General features: G+C 32.1%; 1 protein-coding gene across 1 annotated transcript; it reads left to right on the forward strand.

The window, feature by feature from the left end:
* Positions 1 to 4: 4 nt before the first annotated feature.
* Positions 5 to 12,335, forward strand: LOC144850906 (G patch domain-containing protein 1-like). The gene is made up of 17 exons (XM_078708417.1): positions 5 to 111; positions 622 to 753; positions 884 to 969; positions 1,489 to 1,640; positions 1,965 to 2,047; positions 2,601 to 2,857; positions 3,340 to 3,469; positions 3,769 to 3,842; positions 4,136 to 4,283; positions 4,546 to 4,866; positions 5,292 to 5,461; positions 6,062 to 6,189; positions 6,471 to 6,589; positions 10,169 to 10,290; positions 10,762 to 10,927; positions 11,289 to 11,683; positions 12,125 to 12,335. The coding sequence occupies exons 1-17, from the start codon at positions 39 to 41 to the stop codon at positions 12,218 to 12,220; spliced, it is 2,652 nt and encodes an 883-aa protein (XP_078564543.1). The 5' UTR covers positions 5 to 38; the 3' UTR covers positions 12,221 to 12,335.
* Positions 12,336 to 21,316: the final 8,981 nt, after the last annotated feature.

The following is a 21,316-nucleotide window of genomic DNA, read 5'->3' on the forward strand; positions in this document are numbered from 1 at the left end:
TAATCGAGCGCCCTCTATAGCGAAATGACGGCAACAACATGGCGGCAGACGACTCCGACGATGAAGAAACATTTGTTACTTACGGAACTCCTGTTGAAATTTTAGATGAAGGTACATATTTGTTTAATGTGGCAATTCATTCTAGATAGTTCAATAGATCATATTCATTTTTTTCTGTTACTACATGTGTTTAAGGTACATTGCATCTTGTCTACACTACGTAGCGTGTACTACCGCTAGCCTGTAGGCCTAGATTAGGCAGGTGAGGTGGTAGAGAGAGCACGTTTCTCCCTGTTGTCCCATTTTTGTGTGGACGATTGGTCCTAGCCTATATACATTACTTCTACATATACTACTACAAAACCTAGGCTTACCTAAGTGCATCAGGCGTGCGAAGGACAAAATATTTTTTTTGTTTTTGATATATGATAATCATAATGATGCAAATTTTTAGTTACTAATACGTCTTGTCACATAATAGCCCTTTCTTGGAGTCTGGACTCCTACCTAGGCCCTATATCTAGGCCTAGTATTAATTAGATTAGACTATAAAATAGTAAATAACATGTTTATAATAAATATTAATAACTTGACATATTTGTTGTATTGCTTTATTTTTAGATGCTCCAAGAAAGAAACCCACATTGATAGAAGCTCAGGTAGTAACTGATAAACAAGGACGGCGACGTTTCCATGGAGCATTTAGTGGTGGTTTTTCAGCTGGGTACTACAATACAGTTGGATCACAAAAAGGTAAAAATACAAACATATTTTATTCCGCTTTTTAGTTTAACTTTTTACTTTTTTTTTATATTTTTCTTAGAAATTTATTATAGCATTTCTAATAAAATAATGTATTTGTAAATCTACTTTTGTTTTTCAGGATGGACCCCATCAACATTTGTGTCGTCACGTTCAAAGAAAGAAGAAAAGAAACATCAGCAACCTGAGGATTTCATGGATGAGGATGTAGGCTTTCTATTTAAACTCATTTAAACTTTTTTTACATAACTTACATATCCTCTTCAGGGCCTGTGGCCCATGAGCCTGTGGCCCATAAGCCTTTGGCCCATGAGGCTGCACATGTTTTTCTGCAGTAAACCCTGTCTTTAGCCACAAGCTTTGCTTTGTTCCAAGATTCCCATTCTTTTCCACTGTCCACGTCCACATTGTTTTAGGCTGTCCTATTCTCCTCATTCCTTCTGGACACCATAGGCTGTCTGTGGCTGTTATCCTCCATTGCATGTGCCCAATCCACTGAGGAAACTGTATACATACTCTACACATATATAGAGTATTTAAAAGTCTCAAGCTTCTATAGTACAACTTAAATGTTTTAATTCTCTATCCAAAAAGGGGTAATAACAAAGTGTATCATTAAGATCATTTGGCAATGGAACTTAATAATTGGGGTTTTTTTTCAAATTATAAATAGTGTTTTTTTTTTAAATTTTGGGGAATTATACATAGTTGTGTGGTTTTTTTTAGGATTTTGGAGAATATGGAATAGCACCAAGACAGATCACAACAACAGATACTTATGATCAGCAAGAAGACCGCAAAAAGAAAGTAAGGGTAGACATCGATGGAGGAGTCATACCAGGACATGCTCCATTGCAGGATCTTATACAACCTAACAGGTATTTTTTAAATTTGTTTTTATTTCATACACATCCAACAGCGAGAAACTCGCCAATTACAGGATGGATAATCTACTTTATAATTTATTGTGCTTAAAAACTAATAAGTCTCATTTGAGGCTTATGGAATGGAGTTTCAAAAGAGTCATGAGTTACAACCCTGGCGCACTAGATCAGAATTGAACCCTGGACCTTGAGATTTGAAGGCAAGCATGTTAACTGCCAAACTACAGCTCCACTACTTAAAGTTTAAAGCAGAGTTTCAAAGGTATGATTTTGTGAATGTGTTTTAATATAGAATGGTTGTCTCGTATATTAATATAGAGAATCCATTGGTATCCGACTTCTTCGAAAGATGGGATGGAGACATGGACAAGGAATTGGACCAAGACAGAAACAAAGACAAGGTACATGCTAATTCATTGATATTCTGTTTTTTATATGTCAACCTATTAAATTAACTCCTAAAGTCTCGTTTCTGGAAATTAATCTTGACATCTAGAAAATCATTATCTTGCGATATAAAGCTCTGTCTACACTATCAAGCTTTATGTGACAAAAAAAATGTGATGTCCATGGACATGATGATGTCATATCACTACCATATTTGGGCATATCACAACCACATTTGGGCACATCACACTCTTTTTGTTAAACTAGTTTGATAGTGTAGACAGAACTTTATGTATTCTGCAAGAAGACACTATTTAATCTTTGAAAGAATCTCACTCAAAAATAAATATATTAATATTACATAACCCTGTTTTTGGCGAATTTATTTGCGCGAATTGAAAGCATTGACTAATGTACATGCGTATTGATATTTTCATCTATTTTGTTTGACGTGAACAAATGCTGAACCATCATCAAAAAAATATTCACTAATGGAAAACAGGTTTTATGATAACAGAGGGTGTGATTACTAAGTATAAAAACTGAACAGAAATATTTATCTTACAGATAAAGTTTATGGTTGTGCCATGCCCCAAGCTGATGGTGACCAGTCCAGCGAGGATGAGTACGCACAAGGTCATTACTTTGCTCCCAAGGACGTTGAATCATTTAAGTTTCGTACCAAAGATAATCAGCATGGCATTGGCTACAAAGGCATTGATGCTCGGACGGCCATGTTTGGAGGGCATGAACATTTAAATCTGTTTGAGAAACAGCCAATTGCCACAAAGAGTTCTTCTGGGAAATTGGGCATGAGAGGTGTAGTAAGTATTTTAATTTAGTTTGCATCCATTTTTATATTTTACAAATATTTTCATAAATTCATACATATATAATTGCCACTAAGTGATAATTTGAATAACTGTGTTATGAGAGAGAGGTGTAGTAAGTATTTTAATTTAGTTTTCATACAATTTTATATTTACATATATGTTCATATATCATGTATAATTTCCACTAAGTGAGAATTTAAATAACTGTGTTACACATTTTAATTTGTTTCATGTTTGCATATATTCATATTTAAGAGTGAGTTGGTTATTACAGGTGTTGTATGTAAAGTGATTTTTTTCAGGTGTTTTATGTAAAGTATTTACAATTAGACCTATTTACATTTGCATATCCATGTTCATATTTAAAGTAAGGGTATAATGATAGATTTGATTATTACAGGTGTTGTATAGAAAATATATGGCTATTACAAGTGTTGTATGTAGATTTTGGTATTTTATGTATTGCTTTACAGGCATTTGGTGTCGGTGCTTTTGAGGATCAGGATGATGATATTTACTCTACAGATCACATGTCAAACTATGATCAGTTCATTGGAGATGAGGTTCCATCTTCCAAGGCAAATAAACCTTTAAAATCAAGATGTAAGAAATGTTTTCATCATTATATACTAGCATACAGTGGTGGATTCGTGTAATTTCTCATGGGGAGGATGTATAGATAAGAAGACTGTATTATTTAAAATAATCTATAGTATATACTGTATGATGCAGATGACACCCCTTCTGGATCCTCCACTTAAACTGTTATATTTAATGGAATTTCAAACCATATGAAATATTGACATCAGTAAACTAGCTGATGAGGGCTAGAGAGTTTGGAAACCATCAAGCTAAAGTTCCTATCCAAATTACTAACTACATTCTTTTTTAAAACATTTCAGTTAAAGATGATAGTCATATTTCCAAACTGTTAGACGGTTTCACACTATCAGCTAACTCCAGACCAGCAAATAAGGTAAAGGCACAGTTTGATATTTATATATTTACAAATGACAATAAAATTTACTTACTATTTGGGCACATCACACTTTTTTGTCAAACTAGTTTGATAGTATAGACAGAGCTTAAAAAAAACTCTCTCTGCTTCAGAAGGATTGAAACAATACAGCAACATAGGCTATGAAGCAACTAGATTAAAATTATGAATGTTTTCCGTAACTTAGCTTGATTTAAAATTTTGGAAGCTATTATGAGCAGGTATTTTTTTTAGGAAGCTAAATTTTTCTGTTTCATAATTATTTCTATTAGGTTTATCCTGCTCCTGAGTTACCAAGGGATTTTAAACCACATCATAGTATGGAGAATGTTCAACCGGCTGGGCCTAAGTTTACAAGTAAATTATTCACTATGAGTGCAATACAGAGAGGAGCTTTACTGGGTGAAGAACAATTACCAGGTAAGGTATACATTTAGGCCTAGGTTATTTGGGCAACCAACTATGAATAGATTGACTGTGCCGTGAAGAATTTCTAACTAAATCTGAACTCATTTGGTTAAATTGGAACCTAATTGGTTATAGAGGAACTTAATTGATTAAAGAGATTAGTTTGAAGATTGCCAAACTAATGTTTAATAAATCTAGCAATTTTAATCAGTTTTGAATCATGTTAGGAATATTCATAATTTTTGTTAGCATACATTTTCTTTTATTTGTACAGCTCCGGAATTGAAAGCAATAGAAAAGAAAGCTGTTTCAAAAGTTGATCAACCTCAGGTGCCACAAGAAACCTCAAAGCTGTCACACCAGCCTCCATCTACTGTCAACAAGCAAGACATAGAATCAGCTGTCGCTAGCCTAGTCAGCGCTCAGAGGGCTAAGATGGAGTCAAGGTTTTCAAAACCCTCTCAACCAGTTGTACCTGAAAGCACTCTAGCACCAACAGTTAGTGGAATGATGAGTTTTAAGCCTTTTGTTAAAGATCCTGCCAAACAGCAGCGATATGAAGATTTCGTGAAAAACAAAGGCAAAGGCTCTGGTAGTACGTTTAGCAGTTATGATTATATTACCGTATATCCTTGGGTATAATCCCACTTCTGGCCTAATCCCACCTCCTACTTTTTGTCTGATTTCACAAACAGGCATATCCCAGGGTATAGTCCCAGTATTGACTTTTGGCGTGGATGTAGGCCTCTCTCTAGCCAGTTCAGATGAGTTTTTACCAGAAGTGCTTACCAATCATTTTTTTCTTGAATCATAGTCCCACCCACCAAAGTCGGCCCAAATTTGTGTTTTAGCAGGGTTGGATTATACCAGTGGATATACGGTAATAAGTTTGATTAAATTTATTATTTTCTTTCTCATTTGATTAATTTTAACTTTTCATGTTTTCTATTTACACTATCTTGTAGTGATGCATTTCGTCTATTTATAATTTACACACTTTGATAAATTAATTCATTTTAGCTGCAGTGACAGACACTATGACGGAGTGGGAACGTCGGAGGGAACATGATGAGTTTACCAGAGCCTCTGTACTCTATAAGCCCCTCTCAAGTGCAATGGCATCTAGGTTTACAAAAGCTAAATATGCTGATGACGATGATAGCAAGGTGGATGTACCACCAGATCAAACGGTAAAAATGTTTTTTAGCAAGTATTTTAGTAGAATACAAGTAAAAAGGTTGCTTTCTAAAGCTTAGGTCCTACTAGGATGCAGACGCAATGCAAGTAAGTTCACCAATGAAAAGCAACCTCCTTGCATTGCGTCTCTAGTGGGAAGCAAGCTTAATTGGTAGCTACAATTGTACACCATGTAATGTGTGTTTGACGGAATAGTGAATGATAGATATAAATTTGCTACAGCTAGTTGCTATACAATGTGACCCATCAGGAGAAAAGAAGTAATTGAATAAGCATGTCCTAACCTTTGTTATTGAGTCACAAGCTACAGTAGAACCCTTATTAAGGGAGACACTTAACTCAACAAAGTGTCTCCTTAATCAAGCTAAGATACATAATTTGATAGAAACACAGATCTATAGTGTTTATCAACATAGTAGCGTTGAACGCATTTTTGGTTGCACTAGCAATCACGCAGCGCCATCTATCTTTGTGACGTCACACCGCAGAACTCTATGCATGCATATAACCTGACATTTTTGATTCGCATGAATAAATTCGCCTAGTGGAAAATAGGCTTAATGATGATTAATACTTTAGTTTTTTATTTTTAGAGTGGAAAAGGAGAACAAGTAAAAGCTGCTGAGATGAAGATGTTTGGACATTTAACGAGGAATACATTTGAATGGCATCCTGATAGATTACTCTGCAAGCGTTTTAATATTCCTGATCCATATCCAGGGTAAATATGCGTTCACATTGATTCTGCTCCAGTGACCATTTGAGAAAGAACCACCGAAAAACATAGCCCACAGTTTTGTATGGACACCATACAAAATCAAAGCTTAAGGGTCTTTCACACATTTTTCCAGCCAATTCAGGCAAATCAAATTGAACATCAATGTTTTGTTTTCACGTGGCTACATGCATATCGATTGCCGCATAGCAAATTGTAGCATACAATTTTTGTAGGGTAGGGTATTCATTTTAAGAAAGATATGTTTTTAATCTTTTATTCCACAGATCTTCAATAATTGGTATACCAACCATCAAGAAAGAGAAGGCTTCTATTTACAACTTCATGTCAGTTCCTAGCAGCGATAGCAGTTCAGAAAACCAAAACATATCACAACCTTTACAAGGTAACGATTGTATTTTGATAAGTTTGATATATTAGAAAAAAAATGTCCCAAATATGGTAGTAACATGACATCACCATGTCCATATATGGGCACATCACATTTTTTGTCACATAAAGTTTGATAGTGTATAAAGTTGTAGTTGTAGCTTTAGCCAAATTGCTTTTGCAGTTCATTTTGTATACCTTTTTGCGTGTGTGTCCTGCAATATTGCAATATTTATGGCAAATAATAATAATAATAATAATAAGCTTTATTTAATCACGGATACTTAACTCAACTAAAAGTTGTTTTTCAGTAAGACCGTGCTCAAAGGAAAACACCAACAAAAATAAATGTAAAAAGCAAATATCAAATCAAATAATAAAACAATTACAGAAGCAAAAAAACAAAAGCAGATAATAAAACAATTACAATAAAATAAAACAAGGATACACTTACTAACTATAAAGTTAAATAATACACTACATTTAAATAAAGCTACATGAAATTAGCAGTTAACAGTTTCTTAAAAAGAGAGACAGAGTTCACATTTTTAATATCTTCATGTAGCTCATTCCAAACCTTGGCACCTCTACATGATAAGCTACGTTTTTTGTAGTTTGTGTTTGGTTTTGGTACAATTAAATTTGGCTTAGTTCTAATATCATAGTAATTGTTTTTGATATTGAACTTATTTAATAAATATGGAGGTGCAAGGTTATTCATAATCTTAAACATAACAATAGCTTCATTTATATATAATCTTTCATCTAAGTTCATCCAATTTAGACTTTGTAGAGCTTGAGTACTAGAGTCGGTTTGAGATTTGTTTGTAATAACTTTTGCTGCGCGATTTTGAAGAACTTGTAGTGTTTTACTTTGAGTTATATTTGAACGTCCCCAAACAACATGGCAATACTCAAGATGAGGAGCCATAAGTGATTTGTATAGTTTGCATTGAATTTCTTTTGGAAATATATTATTAGTCTTTTTTAAGTAGTACAAGCTCTGCAAAACCTTAGATTTAACATTATCGATTTGTGAGCACCAAGAAAGATTATTATCTAATATCACACCAAGGTGTTTACATTTATTTACACGAGAGATTGGTTCTCCATCTATGTTAATGTTGACTTGTAAGTCAGATAGTTTACTTAACCTCTGACTCGTTCCAATTAACATAAATTCAGTTTTTTTAACATTTAGGCTAAGTTTGTTGCATATGAGCCATCTTTTAAGACACAATAAGTCAGAATTTATTGTTTCAGTAAGGTTATTAATATTATTGGAAGTGTAGTATATGGCAGTGTCATCAGCATACATAGAAACAGAGCATTTATTTACAGCATTAGGCAAGTCATTAACATAAAGGAGAAACATTAATGGTCCAAGGATGGACCCCTGAGGAATTCCACATATACTGTGACTTTCATCAGAAGAATCACCATTTACATTGGTTATATGTACACGATTTTGCAGGTAGTTTTCAAACCACTGAATAACATTTGAATGAAAATTGAAAGATCTTAGTTTATTGATAAGAATACTGTGATTTACTGTATCAAAAGCCTTTTTCAAGTCTATCATTACTAACCCAATATAATTTCCTTTGTCAATGGCTTCTAGCCAGGTCTCTGTGATATTAAGCAATGCAGTCGTAGTTGAGTAGCCTGGTCTAAACCCAGACTGATTTTCATATAGCATTTTGTTTAGATTTAGGAAATCATAAACTTGTTCAAATACAACTTTTTCAAGAACTTTAGATAATATTGGGAGAATTGAAATTGGCCTATAATTATTACATTCATTTTTATTTCCACCTTTATGAAGAGGGCAGATCTTGGCCCTTTTCCATTGTTTTGGAAAAGTTAAATTTTTTAAAGACAAATTAATTATATATGTTATTGGGTAAACAATTTGATCAATAGCGATTTTTAGAAGATTAGCTGGTATTTCATCAGTTCCAGTTGCTTTTTTTGATGAAAGTGAGTTAAGAATTTTATGTATGTCTTGTTTATTAACATATTTAAAAGTTAATTTGTCGTTAGTATTATTTAAATCATTAGTAAAGTTAGAAAGTTGATTAGTAGATTGAATACTTTGAGCTAATATTGGACCCACATTGGCAAAATATTTATTTAATACATTTGCAATATCTTTAGAATTAGTTACTTCATCATTTTCTTCATCATTTGTGGTTTTAATACTTGTTATATTCATGCTTTTAGTTTTGCCAGGAATAATTAATTTAATATTTTCCCATATCTTTTTCTGATCTTTAGTATTGAGTTGTTCAGAAAAATAGTTCTTCTTACTTTTTCGAAGTTCATAATTTACTTGATTTCTTAATTTTCTATATTCAGGCCAAAGCTGAAGCCTATTTTTCTTATTTATTCGTCTTTTTAATGCATCTCTTTTTCTGATGAGAAGTATTACATTTTTAGTTAGCCATGGACTGTTTTTTTGGCGAACTCTTTTACGTTTAATGGGTGCATTTTTATTTGCAATATTAAGAAAGGTTTTTTGAAAGAAATCAACAGCATCATCAACATCAGTATAATTCTTAATTTCAGCCCAATTTGTATTAAGTAAGTCAGTTTTAAATTTATTTTCATCAAAATGTTTATAGTTCCTATTTGTTTTAAATCTATGGTTACTTTTCTCTTTGTATGCTTTTCCAAATTTGATGTAGATAGCGGAGTGGTCACTAAGACCAGTATGGAGTACACCACTGTTAGTTATTTTTTCTGGCGATGAAACATAAATATGATCAATTAAAGTACTAGAGTGATCTGTAATTCGCGTAGCTTCAGAAATTAATTGTGTTAAGTGATAGTTATTTGTTAATTCTTTTAATTTTAAAGTATAGTAAGATGGAGTTGATGATAGAAGGTCACAGTTTATGTCCCCAATTAAAATAATTTCATTATCAGTATTATCTCTTTCAATTTGTTTAAGAATTTTTTCAAATTCATCAAATGTATCAGTACATGAATTAGGTGGGCGATACCATGCAATAATTAAAATAGGTTTTCTCTTCGGTTTAGTTAATTTGATAACAATTGCTTCAAGATTAGGACTTCATAATTGAAAGAACAGTTTTGACTTATATATACTGCTACACCCCCTCCTTCTCGGTTTCTATCCTTTCTAACAACATTAAAACCATTAATCTCAATTTCATTGTCGCTTATAGTATTATCAAGACGTGTTTCATTTAAAGCTACAATGTCAACATTGTTATTTTCCATTAAGTATTTGATTTCATCAAATTTTCCAGGGAGGGTAACGATGTTTAAACCTAAAATATTAAGCCCTTTTCCATTAAATACATTACCAATATCTGTAAGCAAATTATCCTTAACAGAGTCAATTTCATTTTCTGAGTTGATTGTAGATGAGTTTGTATCGTTTGTATTATCTGTGGCATTCTCTTCATCGCCTACTTTTCAGTTTCTGTTGAATTTCATATCACAGTATTTTGATTTGTGTCCTGGTGTGTTACAGTCCCAGCAGACTCTAAATCAATGTATTTAGAAGAATACTAGATTTATGTGCATTGGAAGACAATGTTATTTTTTATTTGTGTTTTTTTAACAGAAGAGGTTGATATAATTAAACCTGCCAAACCTGTGCATCCAATTCTACAATCAGGTGGTATATTTTCAAACTTTAAATCAGTGAAGGAAAACACAATAGTGACAGAACCTGCCAAGACCAAAGTATGTCATTTATTTGTTTATTTCTGAAGCTGTCTACACTATTAAACTTTATGTGACAAAAAAATGTGATGTGCCAAAATATAGATATGATGATGTCATATCTCTACCTTATTTGGGCATATCACTACCATATTTTGGCACATTTTTTTTTTGTCAAACTAGTTTAATAATGTAGACAGAGCTTTACATGTAATCAGTATTTGTGGGACAATATAATAAAAAATTTTAAAGTTGGTTTATTTTTAATAGGGAGCTTTCTAGGACTTTCGCATAACTCATTGTTGCCCACTAAAATGTTTGCAACGACTCTACAACCTAAAAACAATTAAATGCAATGTCTATTACATAATCCAATGTCGTCACCTGGACCTAGATTCGACGAAATTGCATCCGACCACTTAACAAAACAAATAAAACCATCTTTGTGTAAATTGTTTGGTTTCTTTTATGGTATATATTATTTATTTGTAGTCTGAAGAAGAGGAAATAGCTGAGGAAAAACGACCTTCGATGGATTTATTTAAGGCTATCTTTCAAGATGAGTCATCAGAAGATAGTGACGAATCATCTGACGATGAAAGTGAGGAAGAAAACAAGAAAAAAAAAGAGGAGAATAAATTGAGTCAAGAAATAGAAGGCAAGATAGTTATAACTTCTTATTTTCTCTTAGGTGACAGCTTGTGGTGCAGTGTCTTGGATGTCGGAATACTGATCGTGGGTTCGAATCCAATGCTCGTTGCATTACTGGTATCCTTAGGCAAGATACTTTACTTATGTTTGCTTCTCTTCACCCAGGTGTACAAATGTGTACATGGTATGGGCAATCACAAATTTGCGCTGATTATGGGTGTTTGAGAAAAACTTACTGGGGTAATAATGTGAACTGCTTAGATGCTTTATTGTTATTTAGGTTTTTTCTTCCTTTGAGCACATAACACTGTGAATATCAATAAATAAACTATATAATAATAATATATAAACTAATTTCTTTTTTCTAGATCAATTGAAAAAAAGCAGAAAAGAAATTAGTGAAATATTCCAAGGTTCAATGACTGATAATAACCTATCAATCCCAGAACCTTCATCTAACAAAAATGAGAACAATGATTTACCTGCTATAGTTGAGACGAAAGCCACCTCAGATGATATGTATGGTCCGGCACTACCTCCACCGGCCAGTGAAAATTCAGCAGCAAATTCATCTAACTCAAATAAACACAAACATTTATATATAAGTAAAGAGAAAAGAGAAAGTAAGATTAAGAACAATGATAAGATTTATGAGGAAAAATCATCAACAGAATTAAAGAGACATGTAGATGATGAAAAGAAGCATAAACATAAACGAAGGAAGAAGGAGAAGCATAAAAGCAAACACAAGAAAGAAAAAAAGGTATGTCTAAGTGTTTATTTAGTATTTATTTCTAAACCCAATTTTAACAGCCTAGTCTCCCATTATCCTTCAGTTCAGCCTCTCTAAATATCATTCAGTTAAATGTTTTAAGTTAAAAGGTAAATCTGTTTATTTAGTATTTATCACTCACTCCAATTAACAGCCCCTATAATTATCCTTCAGTTCAGCCCCTATAAATGTCATTCAGTTAAATGCTTCAGTTAAAAGGTAAATCTGTTTATTTGGTATTTGTCACTCGCTCCAATTACCAGCCCCTCTATGCTTCAGTTAAATGCCTGTAAATGCATGATAGGAACTATAACCGACCCTTCTAAATTAAGACAACTGTAGACCAAGGAGATGGTAATTTCATATTTTAATATTGTTGCAGAGCTTTTAATAATTACAATAGCAAAACATTTTTCTCTTCCACCAAAAAAGCATAAACACAGAAGTAAGCAGAAACATTCTTCCAGTCGGCGACGACGAGAGCGAGACTCTGACAGCAGTACGGACAGTGATAGCTCAGATGATTAAAGAAAATAAAACAAAAGGCAATTTTAAGATTTAAAACACTTAATTGTCACTTTTTCCTAACTCTTTTGCTATGAAATCTATACTTTTCAAAATAAAGTATTGTTGTTATATATAACTTGTTTTGTTCTGTTAGTGTTCATTCAGTATTAATACATTATTAACACATTATTGAATCATATTAACAATTCACACATTTTAAACTTGCACGAGTTATTCTGACAGACGACCACCAATTTGACGGAAAGTACTTTCATGTAGATACCAGAGGTGGATCAAGGATTTTTCAAACAAGGGCTATCATAATATAAATATATTGATAGTCTGTCAAAAATAGATATCAAAAGTAGTTCATAATGTCATTTTAGCTTTAAAGAAGCATGTGACCCAAGTGCTACAAATCCCTCCTCCCCCTTCCCCCCCCCCCCCCCAAATTTCTCGATCCGCCTCTGGGTACAATGACACTGTTTTCAGACACGCCTTTCTCACTAGAAAGAGTTGACGCCATACACTTTACAGAAGATTCAGAGGTTGATGCCAATTAAAGATTAACAAAAGGTAATACTAAAGTAAGTAGATGTTCCATTATTTTTAATATTTGTTTTTTATTGAATGAATGAAGGATGTGAGCTTATTTTTACTTTATTGCTAAATATTGACAGCCCTAGAGGTACATATGAGAATCGTATTTACTAATCCATGCACTTGTAGAAACAATTAAAAAAAATTCCAAATCATTGATTATGAATTTTATTTATCTATACTATTTGTAATATTTCTTAACTAGAAACATACAGTGAAATTAGAAATTCCAAAACAATTTATGACAACTTAAGTCATGTGCCCTCTATCATTCTAACTCTACTATTGCAACCGAACATTAACATTTTTGTGCATTGAATTTTTTAATGTGGGAACAGTTAGTACATTGTGTCTAGATCAGGGAGAAGATATGCAAACATTTCTTTATACATTTCTGTTAATCATGCCTTTCTATTTCTAGCAATAGTATTTATTTCTAACAAAGTTGTCATTATTATCTTTCAATTAAAGGATTAATTCCAGAAAGCAATTTTATACAAGTATATTGTTCATTACATAAAGAAATCTTATTTCTTAATCCCTCCAATTTCTGTCCGTATTGTTGTATTCAGACCACCACAACTACATGTCCAAACATACCTAAGCGTATTAGGGACTTCTTTGTTACGCTTTAAGGCTAGCTTGGTTGGCACATACCATTGTACATTAAGTAATTCATTGTCACCAGAACTGTGTATTTAGAAAATACCTTACAGTTGAGTTACATAAGATACATACTACTTACATAAGGTTATGAAATATTTATATATTATTTATATATAAATGATCTCCCATCCCCATCCCCATTTCTCAGATCCTTGTTTGCAATCCATGTTTTTAATTCTTGGTTGTTTGATTTTTGTTAATTCTGTCTTCCTTTTTCCAGTTGTCCCTGTCCCTTTGTACCCCATGTTTAGGGCAGATCTGACTCAAGATCCTGGAATATCCTTTTGGAATACTGTCTCCTTTACTTCTTATTACTACTTTATATTTTTTTTTTTTTTATATACCATTATTATACATTAAAAAGGGAAGTAAGTAAATGTTGTATAATGAAATATGGAGTAATAATTAGATTCTATTTTGTGTTTTTTCTGAATTTGTACTTGTTTTTAGGAGTTTTTATAAATAGTGAGTGATGAGTTGACTTAATATCAAACCTATTTCTTTTTAAATGCAATTAATTTCTTGATTGATAATTATTGTTATGATTAGATTGTAAGTGATCAAAATGATATATATAAAAATTAAAACATATTCTTGGTTGGTTGGTGGTGTTAAAATTACATTAGTAATTAGAAACCAATATTGCTAAACACTTTAAACTTTGATTCTGTAATTTCTTTCTGAGTTTGGTATCTTGTTTTTCTTCCCATGTCAAAGATCTGAGCATTTAATTATGCATACAGATAATATTCCTATATCAATATCTGATTATTTAGATTCAAAACCATTAATTTTCCAGATTAATAGATGGATGTAATAAATCCTTATTGTCCACTTAACCATTCATACCTCAACGTTTCAAATTTCCTGGAAATTATTTATATCTTTTGGTTCACTTGAGACTGTCTGCTGAAAGTTATTTATTTTTAATCTTTACATTATTATTCTTTACTAACGGTGCACTTTTTAGCATAAAATAATTGTTAGAACATCTCAGTACAGATGCACAGAAGTTGGTGGCCTATTCAATGTCTCCAAATTTGTTATTTTGTCTTCTAATTGCATCAATACTTCAGTTTTCTTTTTTAATTAAGAAGTGGTTATTGTTGTTATTCTTCAAATACATGTTTGTAGCCACTAATCTTAAGATAGCGTAGTCTTTAATTTTTTAGTATTTCTCCTGCAGTACTGTTAACGCCATTACTTCAGTATTTCTTCTGCAGTATTGTTATCAATTAATATTTATCTTGCAGTACTGTTATTGCCATTGCTTTCATATTTCTCCTGCAGTAAATTATCAGCATTAAATTAATATTTCTGTTGCAGTTCTGTTTATGCCTTTATTTCAGTATTTATACTGCAATACTCTTTTTCAATTACTTCAGTAATTTCCCATTCTTCAGTATTGCTACTGCAGTACTGTTATTGTGATTACTTCAGTATTTCTACTATACTAGTATTATTGCCATTACTTCAATATTTTATTATTGATATGTTTACTTCAGTAATGAAATTGTAGAATAAATTTACACTCATCACCTAACACTAAATCAAGACCCAACATTAAATTTAAAACTGTTCTCTGTGAAACCCAGAAACTTAATTTTCTAAATGTTTGATGGATCCCAAATTCTTCTTGAAGTTCCATTAAAAAAAGTATACATTTTGCGCTTACCCCACATAGAGTTGACTGTACGTTATTATATATATATATATATGTGACATTGTTGATATAAAGTTTGCGGTACACCACATGTATTAGTTCTGAAAAGAACTGTTGAGTTTCTCGACGTTTCGATCAATATACTTTGATCGTCCTCAGGATCGTTCTCACTCCTGAGGACGATCAATTGATCGAAACGTCGAGAAACTCAACAGTTCTTTTCAGAACTAATACACGTGGTGTACCACAAACTTTATATCAACATTTGATTTCGCCATGCAAACCTTCAAACAATATATTATATGTGACATCCTTTATATAATACACTTGAATTCAAATGTAAATCCTTTCTTTACAACAACACCTAGATGGTTTAATTCCTCTTTTCAACCTAGTTTAAGGCATCTTATTGTCCATGATTGGTGTGAATCCTGGTGTGAGGTTTTCTATTGTCCTTCACTTCCGTAGTACACACTAATAGGAGTACTATCCTTGTACTACAGTACAATCTTTGTTTAATATAGACAGATCTGATTTTCTTTCTTTTTAGTATAAAAGCAGGAAAAGTAGCTACCATTTTAATTATGACTTTTCTAGTTATTGTATCTTTTTATGTAGCACCACAGGCGTGTCTTTCTTCGAAACTATTTATTTGACATTTCTGTTAATAGTTTTTTTTTTCTTTAAACAAACTCAACTTTTTTCCAAAGTTACCAAATATAAAGGAAAACTTTTACACCTGTCACCAACTGTGGTTTTTAATTGAATGGAATATTATTTATTATTCTATTACTCTTTTAGGTAAAGTTTACACAATGAATACGAAATCAAACCAGGTCAACATTTTTTTGGGACAAAATAAATGATTTATTTCTTCGCTTGATAATTTCTGATTGATAGGTTATGTTTTCTTTGGATTAAAAGATTGTTATGCTTTATTGCACTCTTTATTGTTTTCTTGTTATTTCACTCAGAAATCTTTTTTTCATGTCAGGTTAGACACGCACTGTAAATTTAACTTTATTTTTTTTTATTTTCTAGACTGCCCTCTATGCCAAATTGTCGATATCCAATAATTAATTTCCCCAACCCACGTCATTGACCCTACTCTTAGTCTTTCCCCAACCTGACCCAGTTTGGTGAATGATATGGATTGGGAAAAGTGTAAGAGTTGGATAATGTGTCAGGTTGGGAAAAATGTAATAATTGGATAATGTGTCAGGTTGGCAAAAGACTAAGAGTTGGATAAATGATATGGATTGGGAAAAGTGTAAGAGTTGGATAATGGGTCAGGTTGGGAAAAATGTAATAATTGGATAATGTGTCAGGTTGGCAAAAGACTAAGAGTTGGATAAATGATATGGATTGGGAAAAGTGTAAGAGTTGGATAATGTGTCAGGTTGGGAAAAGATTAAGAGTTTGGTGATTGATATGGATTGGGAAAAGTGTAAGAGTTGGATAATGGGTCAGGTTGGGAAAAGACTAAGAGTTGGATAAATGATATGTCTTGAGAAAAGTGTAAGAGTTGGATAATGGATCAGGTTGGGAAAAGACTAAGAGTTGGGTAAATGATATGGATTGGGAAAAGTGTAAGAGTTGGGTAATGTGTCAGGTTGGGAAAAGACTAAGAGTTGGGTAAAGGATATGGGATTGGGAAAAGTGTAAGAGTTGGATAATGGGCCGGTCACGTTGGGAAAAGACTAAGAGTTGGGTAAATGATATGGATTGGGAAAAGTGTAAGAGTTGGATAATGGGTCATGTTGGGAAAAGACTAAGAGTTGGGTAAATGATTTGAATTGGAAAAAGTGTAAAAGTTGGATTTTGGGTCAGGTTGGGAAAAGACTAAGAGTTTGGTCAATGATTTGAATTGTAAAAAGTGTAAGAGTTGGATAATGTGTCGGGTTGGGAAAAGACTAAGAGTTTGGTCAATGATTTGAATTTGCAAAAGTGTAAGAGTTGGATTTTGGGTCAGGTTGGGAAAAGACTAAGAGTTGGATAAATGATATGGATTGGCAAAAGTGTAAGAGTTGGATAATGTGTCAGGTTTAGAAAAGACTAAGAGTTTGGTGAATGATATGGATTGGGAAAAGTGTAAGAGTTGGATAATGTGTCAGGTTGGGAAAAGACTAAGAGTTTGGTCAATGGTATATTATTATAACATTATAATATCCAACTCTTACGCTTTTGCTAGCCTCCTCTCCACCTGAATCCTGCTTATCCAACACTATTACCCTTAATTATAATTTTTAATAATTTTACCCATATAATGTTTGCCCATATACAGTAACTTCTCAACCTTCAGTAACCCAAGTTATTTGAATAAGTGCTAACTTCTTTTGTTTGACTCCATTCTATAGGTCCTTTCAAATCAAACTACTATGCGACTACTTAACCTTACTTAAAGGTATTTCTAGTATGAGGGTTTGGCTATTCATAAAACTTTCAGCTGGAAGATATTCTAAACCTGTTTTTTCTGATTACTGAAAGCACAATAGCTGTTAGATTTAATAGAATTATAATAGATCCTATTTGCTTTTATATTTTGTGCTTTAAAAGTATATTATCATGAATATGGTAGCCATACCTTTTTGTATTGTTATTGTGGATTAGTCTAGAATAATCTTTGTCCCAAATAATATCAAATCATGTCATGTCCTGTTTTACCTGATTATTTATTATGTTCATTATAGATTGTAATATTTATATAGAATTAATTATTAATCGTATATAAGGAGACACTATTTTTAGTCCTGATGGTGTCCTCTTAACAGGGGTTCTAATTCTATATAATTTAATCAACTTTAAATCCTGCATCCTATTTTTCTTTTTTCGGCTCATAGTTTGGTTAGAATCCAAGTCTTAATTATCTTGATTGTTTCAGGTTTCATCCATTGTTCTGTATCCTGGTTGTCCCTGCCCCTTTGTACCCTTCTCAGGCAGACCCGGCCCAAGATCCTGTATCTTTATGGGATTCTCAGTACCTGCTACCTTTTCTTTATTTCAGCGCCACAATTATCTATAATATTATATCTATTTGTTTTTTGCTTATTATATACTCCATTGCTATATTCCATTATTTTACATACAAAAGGAAATGAATGTTATATTATTGATTGATATATTACGCTATTGCTGACATTTTTATGACTGTTGTTGATTGAACATCATTCTTATTACTAATACATGAACCTCCTTTGGGTGTATGTTGTAAAGTCAACAGTGAGTCAGAAGTTTAGTGTGGACCACACGGTACCTTATTATCTCGTATTGTCTTGAACACCTTTCAACTGGATTTTGGTTATTGTATGCAGTTTAATCAATACACCAGTTATGTATCAATTATACAATACAAATAACATTATAATGCTTTGTGTTCAGTTCATATTGTACATAACTTACTTTTAAAAATAATAAAATGTATACAAAACTAATTTGTTGTACAGTTTAATTTCCTCCAAAACTGGACAAATTTGACACACCTGACCTGAATAAGCTGAATCCCCATAAAAAATTAAATGATATATTATTGTTATATTATTATGTACAATCGCATTCAAAAAAATTAATGTTGGAAATTAAGGTCAGATATTATGTAATCATGAATTGTATCATTCGTCGCCATGGGAATCATTTAATTAGGTACTTGTACAAATCTCTTACTACTCAAGATTCAATGTGTTGGATTTACACTCATGTGGTGTTGGTATATTAACTAGATATATTGTAATCTCTTTAAAAAGACCTGTTTCAACTAATTACACAAACAAGATTTTACACAGTGGGTAGCATCTGATTGTGACTCAAGATTATGTATGAATGTATTGTTTTGGGGTGCCTTCTCAAGTTGAAGTGTGCCACTTATACAAAAGTCTAGTACCATTCAATTATTATTATAATACATTGGATAGCATCTACCTATGTACCTACAACAAATCACACAGTAATAATGTTTGAAATTAATCAATGCAAAATAAAATTTAGAAATAATTCATAAGAACAGTTTCCCCAGTCGGGATTTGGACCCTACTATTATTTTCAATAATAATAATGGCAGGATGTGTTCACAAGGAGCGTCAATGGGTACTAGGAATGAATATTCATAAATGACTATTGAATTGAATTGATCACTTTATTTCTGAATAAATATTCCATATTATATACAGTACAACAAATACAAAACCGAAAATCACACTAAAATCGGATTTTAATTTAATTTAATGACTATGACAATCAATTGTTGGATTAAATGATATTTTGTGGCTGAATCAGAAGTATCTTTATTAAATGTATGCCCAGATTTTTGTAGTCAAAGACACGACTATCAATTTCCATGTAACTCTGTTTGAATATTTAATTTCACGAGTTGGGGTATTAACTCACAATGAGAAAGCGCCTGTAGCTAGCTGAAAGCATAGGGGTATTAGAGTCATAGAATGCAACTAGGCTTTTGTATTGGGCTTTATTTAGTCTTTCGTATTGTCCTCAGAAGTGAGTTTAAATTCCATTCAGGTGCCAATCCTTTTAGGAAATAAGTAGATCAATTGTACTACAGAAAATCTTAATAAAACCTTGTAATAATAACTATGGAAGTAGTTACTATATGATTTTGTTGAAGAATGTTTTTAGCCCATTTTGGCTAAAACTGTTCTGGCTTATTATCAACTACATCCTCCATTTAAACCCCATTCTTATTCCCAAATCCACTTCCCATAGTCTACACCTCTGATTTCCAAAAGAACATATAATGAGTATTCTGCCACTTTACACCCATCCACCAATTCCCCACACCCCCTTCATACTTTCCCAATTTGCTTCTCCTATGCGAACTATTCCTGTAGTCATCTTTTCATTGATTTCTTTCATTCTGTGCCATCTTTTCATTTCTTTCATACTATGCCATCTTTTCATTCCTTTCATACTATTCCAACTTTTCATTGAGTCCACATTTCATTTCAGGGCATTGTGAATTTTCTGGTTAACATCGAAAAAAAGAAATTAATTTGCGGTATATACTCTTTTGTATTTCATTAACCAAAGCATTGTACTATTTTGAGTTGAAAATAAGTACTGTTTATAGAAAACAAAGATGCTGTGGTGTACGGCCTCCATATAGTGATGTCATATGTTGTACCTATGAAGTTTAATACTAGTAGTTTAGTTACTTCATTCCTAATTAGTGTTCTATTCTTATTAGACCTTGTCCCTTTTAGTTTCTTTCAGGTTGGTTTTACGCTTATGATTTCATTTTATTGATACTGGTGGTAGTTTATCTGATCAATCTGACCACCAGACTGTAATTTTTTTTAAAGAATGGTGTTTATGCATGAATAGGTTGAATATCTTTGTCTTTAGTCTTTTGACCTTTTTTAACTCTTAAGTATAAGTTAATACTTTTTTTATATTATCTATATTTCCAAGCCGTCTTAAATCAGCTAATTACAATTTCTGATTGTTAAGAATAAAAATTCTTTTGGGCAAATTGACAATCCAATGCTATAACATATATAATATAACACATATAATAATCATATAATAATATAATATATTTAATAATGTAATATAATGACATAACATAAAATTGTTTTGACTTTTAAAGATAAAAGTGTACAGTATTTAGTTATACGCTATCACCTTATTATAAATAATATCCAAACACGCACACTAGTAAGGTACAATGATATTGTTAAAGCCTAGTAGGGGATCAGAATGCCTCGTCAAGCCTGTTAATCGAGTTCAAGGTGTATATTAGAACCTTTGTCTAATTGTTACTTTATGTTGGTATTGTTCATTACCGTGTATAACCCCATGGACTTTATTTACTGTCTATTTCGCATAATAATACTTATATAGCATAATTTCTCCATGCTTTTATAGTTTGCAAATATGTAAGGCAAAAATGTAAGGTGTGTCTTGCTGTGGTAATCTTGGTTATGTCCATAAATTCATTCTTGTTTATTGAACTGTAATTTAGGCAGCCTGTCTGTGGCTGTATAAGCATGGCCTTTACTGATAATAAAACAATATACAGTATGTATATATATATATATATATATGAAATAGTTGATCATTCATTGTTTATAAAATTATTTTAATATTAATGATATTCGGCTCCTGTACAGTAAGTAAGTTTTGATGAAAGGAGCAGTGATAAAATCGAGGTTAACAAAACTTATGAGGATGAAAATAAT

The sequence above is a fragment of the Antedon bifida genome, chromosome 8, assembly GCF_963402885.1.
Source record: "Antedon bifida chromosome 8, ecAntBifi1.1, whole genome shotgun sequence".
NCBI lineage: Eukaryota > Metazoa > Echinodermata > Crinoidea > Comatulida > Antedonidae > Antedon > Antedon bifida.